The 9124-nt window shown below is 55.5% G+C and overlaps 4 protein-coding genes across 4 annotated transcripts in view; 2 read left to right on the top strand and 2 right to left on the bottom strand.

Moving 5' to 3' along the window:
- BO66DRAFT_422005 (RNA helicase) overlaps window positions 1–4009 on the bottom strand; it is a gene marked incomplete at its 5' end in the record, with an annotated part of 4782 nt that extends 773 nt beyond the window's left edge. The window contains 2 exons of the mRNA XM_025650012.1: window positions 14–3620; window positions 3767–4009. Of these exons, the coding sequence (XP_025501464.1) occupies window positions 14–3620; window positions 3767–4009 (3850 nt within the window). The remainder of the gene's footprint in view (window positions 1–13; window positions 3621–3766) is intronic.
- A 268-nt stretch (window positions 4010–4277) lies between these two features.
- On the top strand, window positions 4278–5711 carry BO66DRAFT_149271 (DNA 5'-adenosine monophosphate hydrolase). Its single transcript, XM_025642132.1, has 2 exons — window positions 4278–4423; window positions 4612–5711. The coding sequence occupies exons 1-2, from the start codon at window positions 4345–4347 to the stop codon at window positions 5367–5369; spliced, it is 837 nt and encodes a 278-aa protein (XP_025501463.1). The 5' UTR covers window positions 4278–4344; the 3' UTR covers window positions 5370–5711.
- Window positions 5421–6763, bottom strand: BO66DRAFT_393604 (putative translocon-associated protein, alpha subunit). The gene is made up of 3 exons (XM_025647797.1): window positions 6598–6763; window positions 6078–6508; window positions 5421–6015 (listed from the first exon to the last, which is right to left on the bottom strand). The coding sequence occupies exons 1-3, from the start codon at window positions 6667–6669 to the stop codon at window positions 5733–5735; spliced, it is 786 nt and encodes a 261-aa protein (XP_025501462.1). The 5' UTR covers window positions 6670–6763; the 3' UTR covers window positions 5421–5732.
- Window positions 6764–7064: 301 nt separating this feature from the next.
- Window positions 7065–9122, top strand: BO66DRAFT_473227 (CCCH zinc finger protein). The gene is made up of 4 exons (XM_025653028.1): window positions 7065–7414; window positions 7495–7638; window positions 7708–8050; window positions 8117–9122. The coding sequence occupies exons 1-4, from the start codon at window positions 7340–7342 to the stop codon at window positions 8932–8934; spliced, it is 1380 nt and encodes a 459-aa protein (XP_025501461.1). The 5' UTR covers window positions 7065–7339; the 3' UTR covers window positions 8935–9122.
- The last annotated feature ends 2 nt before the right edge of the window (window positions 9123–9124 follow it).

Raw genomic sequence — 9124 nt, 5'->3', positions numbered from 1 at the left:
CAGCAAAACTTACGAGTCAAGTCCCGCACAAATACCTTACTCGTCGCCATCTTGGTGAAGTAGCTCAGGTACGCGGCGCCGCCGGGGTAGTTCTGGGCGGAGAACAGCAGCGAGCTCGGGTGGATGAAGACGCGGCCGTTCTCCTGGTTGAAGTACTTGATCGTGCGGGCGTCCGGGTCGATCTCGACGGTGCCGGTGATGGAGGCGGCGAATTTCTTGTCGGGGAAGGAGATCTGCGCGATTTGCGGCTGGAAGGCGCCTGCGATGAGGGCGCGGAGGAGGGGTTTGTTGGTTGTGTTGCGGTTCCAGTTGTTGCTGTTGTTGTTGTTGCTGGCGCTGCGTGGGGAGGATTGGGGTTGGGGTTGGGTTTGGGTTTGGGTTTGGGAAGAGGAGGAGTAGTCGACGGGGAGGAGGCCGGCGTCTTTGAGGGAGGTGAGGAGTTGGGCGCGGTTGGAGGAGATGTCGCGCAGGGTTTGATGCGAGAGGAAATTGGCCATGCACCAGCTTTGGGTCTGCCAGTAGCCGTGGGCTTGGACGCGGTCGGACCATTGTTGGTAGGCGAGCAGGTCGGTCAGGAGGTCGCCGTCGTTGGCACCCTTGGTGAAGGCGGCTTTGGCGGCGGTGGCTTCCTCGCGTTTGTCGCGCGGGGAGACGAAGGGGCTCTTGACCGTGAGGATGGCGGAGATGGTCATGCAGGCGTCGATGCAGCCGAATATCGAGCCGTAGACCATCAGTTTGGCGCACCGGAGGTCCGCCGGGATCATGGAGAGGTAGCGGCCCAGCGCTGTGAGCCGGTCGTGGTCGAGCGCCCCGACGCGGTGCAAGAAGTCCAGGGCGCCCTCGACGGCGGTGCTCTCGGGTGGCGTGATGGTGTTGGCGAGGAAGTGCGCGACGTCGCTGATGCCTTGCATGGCTTTCACGGACAGGCAGAGTTGCTCCAGCGGTACGCGCCGGATCTCCGGGTCAGGTCGGTGAGGCATGCTCGTCTCGGCCTTGCGTGTGTAGAGCTTGTAGCATGTTCCTGCCCTGACACGACCGGCACGTCCGCGGCGTTGCTTGCAGGCTGCTTGCGAAGCCCACACCTCTTGTAGCCTGACAATGTTGTCTCGCGGGTCATAGCTCGTCTCTTTCACGCGGCCGGTATCAATGACGGCCACAATGTCTTCGATGGTGATGGATGTCTCGGCGACGTTGGTGGCAGCGATGACTTTGCGCATGCCTTTGGGGGCACTTTGAAAGACACGGCGCTGCTCAGCTGGTAGAAGAGATGCATGGAGAGGTAGAGGATGAGTATTCGGGATTCTTCTCACAGCGTTGAGGCATCTTTCGATCTCCATGGTACCGGGCAAGAAGATCAGGATGCCCCCGGGCTGATCGCCCAGCTTGGCATCGATATATCGGACGGTAGAGGCAATCAGCTCGTAGTTGATGCCCATTCCGAGGCTACGTAGGACCTTGCCAAGGGGCTCGTCGGACTGCTGCGAGGATGGAGCCTCGTCGTCGAAGTCCCGCTCTGTGAGCTCGGGGTAGAACCCAGTGTCCCGAATAACATCGTCTAAGTAGTAATCGTCGACAGGGAAAGTCCGTCCCGGGATGTTGACCAGACCAACCGACTCTCGGCCGCCGAAATAATTGATGAAGATCTCTGCGTCGAGGGTTGCACTCATCAGAATGACTTTGATATCCTTGCGGTGGCGCAGAACGTCTCTGAGAAGAGCTAGGAGGAAGTCGGTATCGAGACTGCGCTCGTGCACTTCATCAACGACGACGTGAGTGACATCTGAGAGAGAGCTTGCAACATTGCCATCCGGGCCACTGCCCGACTGCATGCGACGGAGTAAGACACCCGTCGTGACGAAAGTGATCTTTGTCCGCCCTGACTTGACCTTCGACTCTCCTCGAATGATGTATCCTACCTCGTCGCCGACGGGTGTGCATCGCTCGTCGCTGACTCGATCCGCCAGGCCCAAAGCAGAGATCCTACGCGGCTGGGTGCAGATGATGTTGGCGGCAGCGCCGAGGTCCCTCTTGATTAGGTCGTCGAGCATGAATTGGACGGATTGGGTACTCTTTCCACTACCGGTCTCTCCGGAGATGATCGTAACTTGATGTGTGTTCACAGCATTGATGATGGCTTCCTGGGTGTTCCAGGCCGGGAGCGACTGGCGCTTTCGAAGCATGTCCTGCTGGTCTTTGGTTGACTGCCTCGCTTCCCAAGACTCGCGTAGCGAAACGCTTTGCGGTGCACCTGGTTGCCACTTGACCTCGTATCCTCTCTTGCGCGATGAGCGCATGGGAAGATTCGAGGTGGTCCCGGCGGGGGCAAGGGGAGCTGTCACCGTCGAGATGTCTCGCAGCTTCCCTGGATTCTCCATAACTGAGGGGAGATTGGTCTCCAGCCAATCCAGCATGTTATAGATCATAGGCTCTCCTACAAAATTCTCTTCGGAGTACTGAACCACCTGACGTATCGCACTAAGACGTATATAGGCAGGAATACCTTTCGCCTGGATAGAGATGATCGGCGGAGAAGATGGATAATGCGTCGAAGGTCGTTGGAACCGGAAAGTCAACGGCTCTGGCAAGTCGGGGTTTTCACCCTTGATCTCACAGACCTTGTCAGAAGCCCGTATATACCTATCCCCGAAAATTGCCTCGAGTGTTTCTTGCTCCTCTGCCCATGAATCCTCCTCACCGGAAGAAGCAGGCTCAGCTGGAGCATTTCCGCCGTGGACCAATGTATTCTGGAGAGTCTCCGCTGAAGCAAGCTCATCTCCTTTCTTGCTGTCCAAAGTCCGCGTGCAGAGATCGACGGGATAGCCCATAGCAGTGAGACGTTTGATCTTCGCCTCTCTGGCAAGGTCATCACTTGCAAGGCTCACGCCCGCCGAATAGCCCTCGGGCAAGCACCAGCGAGGCAAATCGTCTTCCGGCACGTAGATGAGAAGCCATTCAAGGACCTCTTCACGGTCTTTACAAGTGCCGACAGCCTCCTCGACGTGGCTGCGTCGAAAGCCGAGACGAGTGAGCTCATCGACAATGGCATCACGTTCCTTTTGCGGAATCTCCACCCCGTAGGGGTTCCAGATCGCATGCTCTCGCAGCATACCCTCAATCTCACGGCGGATCTTGCCGCCAAGATCAACCTTGGGCGCACGCGACCAGATGCTCCGTCCCTTGTTCTGCCCACCGCCGCTGGAACCCAGTCCCAGATCGACCGTCGTCTCCGCTGCCTTGGCGGCCTGAAGCTTCTCCCGTTCCTTGCGCTTCTTCTCCAAGTCCGCCGCGGCGCTTTCGCGCTCCAGCTTCGCCAGAAACGGGTCAGCTTCGTACATCCAGCCCTTCCCTTCCCTGGAGTCCGCCGCCTTGAGATCCGTGAAATCCTCGCGCCAGAGCTTCTTATATGTGGGCGGCATCATCATGTGGAGATTCTTCATATTGCAGACTCGGTACAACGTATACGCTGCGGCGAAATGTCGAGCCTCGAGCGCGGTAGGCTGGGCAGCGAGGTGCTTATGCGACGGGGGCAGCTTCATCGGAGGAAGGACGATCGTTTCGCGAGTCTTCGGGTCAACGCGCTTCAGAATCACGCTGGAGACGAACCCCTCTGAGACTTTCATCTATTGCAACGTTCGCAGTCAGATCCAGGTCCGTCGAATCAGCTCAAACAAGCGACTGCGCGCCCGCTGGCAAGCACACAAAGGTGTGAGGGTATATAGTTCCTGGGAGCCCAAAGAAAGAACCCCAAGATACACACAAAACTCACCATCGTGTATTCCGGCTTCTCCCACTTCTGCTTCTGACAATGCTCCGCGAGCATATTCACAGGCAGTTTCCCGGTCCATGAAGCTCCTCCAATGACCTCCTTGACCGAAGGTTTCTTCTGCTCGTCGGTCGTGGTCTGCGCTTTCTTCGCCGTCTCAGCCGATCGCTCGGCCGCGGCTTTGGCCTGCTTCGTCCCGGGTTTGGGAGCGCCTCCCCGGTTCTCGGACTTTTTCTTGGGGGCCATGCTTGTTGGGTGTTTTCTTTGCTTGTTCTCGAGAGAAGGGGAGGGAAGGGAGGGAGCAAGGCAAAGCCCCTCTTGTAGGCAAAGAAAAAAGAACTTGTTGTGGCACGGGGGACTTGCTTTTGGCTGCTTGCTGGTTGATAATTAATTGATTGATTTGACTTAATTGTTGTCCCGCACTTTGACCGCTTTGGCCGAGTTGGTGTTCGCTGCGGGGAGCATTTTAGGTTAAGTTAACTCGGGTTGTGCTCTCCGCATCTACATGATTTCATTGCGCCCGCGACCACAGCCATGAGCCAGCAATGGTGACTCGCCCATGATACTATAGCTCCGCTGCCATGTCCGAGTCATCGGGTTACAGAGCAGACAGTTCGGGAGATGGGAAGGAGAAGAAGAATCCAATCAAGCGAGATGCCTGTATGTCCAACGAACTCGAGCGCTGCGCGAGCGATTGCGATTGCGATTGCGATTGCAATTGCGCCGTTTATGCCTTTCCCCCTACCCTCACTCACTTATCCTCCTCCTCCCTCGCAATACATCCCAGCGCATACAGAGAAAGCTCAAGAAAACAATCACTAATATGTTCTAATCCAACGCCCCCACAGTCGCGGAGCTAATGTCCACGAAGAGCAAGCAGCGCAAATCCACCACCACCACCACAACCTCAACAAAACGAAGAGCCATCGGCGGACCCCGCGACGGACTCGGCGCCTACATCGCCAACCCAGCCGCCTACCCCTCTAGCACCGTAATCTACCACAACGACGACTTCGTCGCGGTCCGTGACCTCTTCCCCAAATCCACGCTGCACCTGCTCCTCCTACCCCGCGACCCCACCAAAACCCGCCTCCACCCGTTCGACGCCCTCTCCTCCTCCTCATCCGACGGCGCGGCCTTCCTGGAAAAGGTGCGGGCGGAGACGCAGCGGCTGCGCGCGCTGGCCGCGGGCGAGCTGCGCCGGATGCACGGGCGGTACTCGGCGCAGGAGGAGGCGCGGAGGGCGGCGCTGGACCGCGACCCCCCGCCGGCGGAGCTGCCGCGCGGGCGCGACTGGGAGCGCGAGATCATGTGTGGGATCCACGCGCATCCGTCCATGAACCACCTGCACATCCATGTCATCTCCGTGGACCGCTACAGCGACCGGCTGAAGCATCGGAAGCATTACAATAGTTTCTCTACGCCGTTCTTCGTGCCTATCGAGGACTTTCCCCTCGCGGAAGATGATCCCCGGCGGCGGCCGGATGAGATGGGGTATCTGCGCCGGGACTTTGTCTGTTGGCGCTGTGGGCAGGGGTTCGGGAATCGGTTCACCGAGCTCAAGGCGCACCTTGCGGAGGAGTTCGACGCTTGGAGGCGGTTATAATATTTTTAAAAAAAGGTACATAATGGACATGGGGATATGGGTAAAGGTTTGGGTTCAAGGAGCAAGGGCGTGGTATCCCTTGTTCAAGTTCAATATTCAAGCCTTGAGTGTTTCTAATGGAAACCTGAAGCCTGAGTTGCAAAAGCTTCATTTGCCTAAATCAAATGTGGACATAAATGTACACGCAAAATAAAAGAGCAGGAGCCCCAGTCGACCGACCACATTTCAGCAGTCGTTTCTGTCAACGGGTCATCCTGTCTTCAGCCTTATAGAGAGAACCACTCAAGGTCCCCTCTACGGGCATTGAATCCTTCCCTTATCTTCATCTTACACAGCCACCGTTCATGATGTCACCAATGACATTTAAGCACGGCTCTTAGAGCGGGAGCTGCTGCCCTTCACCTTGCGGGCCTCGGGGCGGTTGATGTGGTGAGCGGGGATCCAGTCGGCATTGTAGGTGGTGGCAGAAGTGACAGCGGGTCCCTCCACGGGGATCTCCTCCTTCTTGGGCACAGTCGACTTCTTGATGGTCTCAGGGGCCTTGCCAGCGCGACGCTTCTGGGGGAAGTAGGGGGCGATCCAAACGGTGTAGAAGAAGTAGACGACACCAGAGAAGCAGGCCAGGAGGAAGAAGTACAGGAAAAGACTGTGGCCAGCATTGTTAGTGGATATTCCCTGGAACGATGGGAGGGAGCAGTGAGGTCTTACATCTGGGGGTCGAAGATGCTGGTCTCAGGCTCAACCACACTGACGGTGCCGTTGTAGGTGTACAGGGTGTAAACGTTGCCCTCGATGTCGGAGATGACGGAAGCCAGCTCAAGTCTCAGATCCTGGGGGTGCATCTCGGTGGCGAAGTTGAAGTTCACGCTCTCCTGCTCACCGGCCGGGATCTCAAGGCTGTATCGGTGGGCGGTCAGGTTGCGAACGATGCGGTTCTCCTCCTCGCCCAGAGACCACAGAGAGCCTCCAATGAAGTTGACAGTCACCGGGTTGGGCTCATCGTTAGCGAAGGTAATCAGCGCCTGGGTCGGGTGGCCATTGACCAGCTTCACGCCGAAGAACTCAGAGGCAGGGAAAGCAGCCTGCGCGGTGACAGCAAGGTTGGGAGTCTGGGGAGCTTCATCCTTCTCGACAGCATCCTAGAGATATGAGAAAGAGCATTGAGTTAGTGACTCGACAATTGAGACACGTGAGTAATCTGATTGATTCAGACGAGGGTAAAACATACAGCCGCGAGACCGCCGCCGATCAGGGCCTGGACGGAAAGGAGAGCCAGAGACAAGAAACCAAGACGAGCCATTGTGAGACGGCTTTGGGTAGCGATGGAAGAACCGAAAGAGGAGAACGAAAGAGAGGGAAGGGGAGGGGAGGGGGAAGAGGAAGATGAAGAGGAGGAGTAGGAGGAGGAGGGAGGATTGTAGATGATGATGTGAAGGGGAAATCGGATGGGAGGGCGTTTGCTCCACGTAGGCGTTTCGGCTCGGTTGCTTTCCCCATGCTAGTAGCTGACTCAGCGCTTAACTACGGCAGTTCCGGCAGTTTCCCCGGGCGGTCACTCAACCTGCCAGTTGCCGTGCCGCGTTTATCAGGCCAGTCAGTCAGTCACTTTCACTGTACACTACTAGGTAGACTATTCACTATTTAGTGCAAGTGCCGGCTGGTGTCAAGTGTCAGTCCAGCTCCACGCCTTTGACTCTTGATTGCAATCCTTGTAGAGCGACCTCTCTTCCTTTCTCTTCCTCTCCTTTTCTCGTGTTGTAATCTCAATCGCAGTGAATGTCTAATCATACTTAGTTTCTGAATTCATCTGCCTATATCTCCAGCTCTTTTGAAACTCATATATATATAACACTGATCTTTGACTCTGTCGCTCTTCCTAACTAATCTCTACGCTTAATTTTCTTGTTGTTTATTTGGACGATTAGCCAAAAGTACCAATACCGCGATTAAATCTGACCTGACTGATCACCATGACGGCCACCACATATCTTGATCGCTATAGAAACCTGGTTCTCACAGAACAGAAAAAGAACCTGCTGATCGAGGTACATACACAGCTACTCAATCCGCGACAATCTTTTATATGTATGCATTGCGTTGACACTACTTTTTTCGCGGGGCACAGGAACTCCTGCAGCGAGTGGCGCAACTTGAAGATGCATACGAACAGGAAAAGCTTGATCATGAGCGCGAGAAGCGCTTTAATCGAGATATCCAAGTACATGAGATGGAACTAATGGGGCAGGTCTCTCGGTTCCAACTTTCCATGGTGGGTCTGACACTATATAGTTCCCGCAACGCAGTCTGTGCTGACCTCAACTTTCTCACTCCATTCCAGAACCGCCAACCCTACATAATTGTTCTCTTGGACGGATCTGGGTTCATTTTCAAGGATGCGTACCTCAAAAAGGGGACACAGGGCGGGAAGCTCGCAGCCCAGAAGCTTCACGACGAGCTTGAGGCCTTTAACGCCAACCAGCTCCCCAGCGCCAAGGGCCCCAAATTGTTGACAAGAATGTATATCAATGTGAAAGCACTTAGCGAGACCTGTATTCGAGGCGGCATAACCACCGATCCGTCGTTGCTGCAGGATTTCATTCGCGGCTTCAATAGTTGCTATCCTTCGGTTGACATCGTGGACACGGGCGCCGAAGCGGATAGTGCGCACAATAAGATTGCAGGTAAGCTTCTCGTCAGTCTCCATCCTGCATTCAATCCGCGCTGATTCGACCATCATCTTTATGTAGAAGCCTTTGAACTCAATCTCTACAATTGCCACTGCCATCAAATCCTCCTGGGCTGTGCGGATGAAAATTCCTTCTTTCAGGTTCTGGGAGATCACCTTGACGACAAGGACCTGATGGGGCGAGTGACCTTGCTCGAAGCATTGCCTTTCGGTGAGAACTTGAATGCCGTCAGCTCATCGTTCAGGACATTGCAGTGGCCGGAGATCTTCCGTGAATCGAAAATCTTTCCCATCTGGTCTCCCTGGAAAGCTGCCGTGGCCACGCAGCCCCGCTCCCAGCTCACTCCGTCACCCAAGCCGGAGACAAAGCTCTCTCCACGGTCTGCGAACCAAGCGTCCACAACCCCCAGCGTATCACTATCGCTCGCCTCATCCAGGCCATCCAGCCCAGAAGAAGGATTCCAGGTGGTGCGCTCCAAAGCGGCCGCGCCCGCACAGCCCAAGGTCGTCGAGCGCAACAAGTACGGGCAACGAGTTGACAGGCTCGACATGAAGAAGATTAACCAGCAGGACATGAATCGCCTCAAGAAGCTGAAGTTGTGCAATTACTATCATCTGCAGGGGGAGTGTCCTGTAGATGACTGCCAGCATGATCACTCGCACAAATTGACCAGAAGCGAATATGTAATGCTGGCAGCCATTGCTCGCATGATCCCCTGCCGCTATGGACTGGAATGCCATGACCCCGAATGTACGTTTGGACACCGGTGTCCCTATAGCGAACCGGGCCAGAGAGAGTGCCATTGGGGCTCCAGTTGTCGGTTCGAACCGGCCTCGCATGGAATCGATACCACCGTTGTGAAGGTGACTAAGATTTAGCTTTCCTGACCACAAGCATATCTAGTATGATGAAAAGCTTTTGACACTTTGTTTTCCTTTATCTCTTGTCATTCTGAGGACTGCCCTTGGAAGCGCTGATTTCCTTGTAACGTTGCTCCCTTTCACTCGCGGTAGCCTTGAGTTGGTGCATTTGACATAGGTTTGAGCATACGGAGCGGTCTCGTTCTAT

The sequence above is a fragment of the Aspergillus aculeatinus genome (assembly GCF_003184765.1).
Source record: "Aspergillus aculeatinus CBS 121060 unplaced genomic scaffold BO66scaffold_40, whole genome shotgun sequence".
Lineage (NCBI taxonomy): Eukaryota > Fungi > Ascomycota > Eurotiomycetes > Eurotiales > Aspergillaceae > Aspergillus > Aspergillus aculeatinus.
Note: the sequence above shows the minus strand (reverse complement) of the source record. Positions and strands in the feature narration are given on the sequence as shown.

What these genes read in the sequence shown, in the direction of transcription:
- BO66DRAFT_149271 (XM_025642132.1), top strand. Translation starts at nt 4,345, where the DNA reads ATGTCCGAGTCATCGGGTTACAGAGCAGACAGTTCGGGAGATGGGAAG. An exon ending in TCCAATCAAGCGAGATGCCT is followed by an intron (nt 4,424 to 4,611) that starts GTATGTCCAACG and finishes ACGCCCCCACAG; the next exon opens with TCGCGGAGCTAATGTCCACG.
- BO66DRAFT_393604 (XM_025647797.1), bottom strand. Translation starts at nt 6,669, where the DNA reads ATGGCTCGTCTTGGTTTCTTGTCTCTGGCTCTCCTTTCCGTCCAGGCC. An exon ending in TCGGCGGCGGTCTCGCGGCT is followed by an intron (nt 6,509 to 6,597) that starts GTATGTTTTACC and finishes TCATATCTCTAG; the next exon opens with GATGCTGTCGAGAAGGATGA. An exon ending in AGCATCTTCGACCCCCAGAT is followed by an intron (nt 6,016 to 6,077) that starts GTAAGACCTCAC and finishes TGCTGGCCACAG; the next exon opens with TCTTTTCCTGTACTTCTTCC.
- BO66DRAFT_473227 (XM_025653028.1), top strand. Translation starts at nt 7,340, where the DNA reads ATGACGGCCACCACATATCTTGATCGCTATAGAAACCTGGTTCTCACA. An exon ending in AAAAGAACCTGCTGATCGAG is followed by an intron (nt 7,415 to 7,494) that starts GTACATACACAG and finishes CGCGGGGCACAG; the next exon opens with GAACTCCTGCAGCGAGTGGC. An exon ending in CTCGGTTCCAACTTTCCATG is followed by an intron (nt 7,639 to 7,707) that starts GTGGGTCTGACA and finishes ACTCCATTCCAG; the next exon opens with AACCGCCAACCCTACATAAT.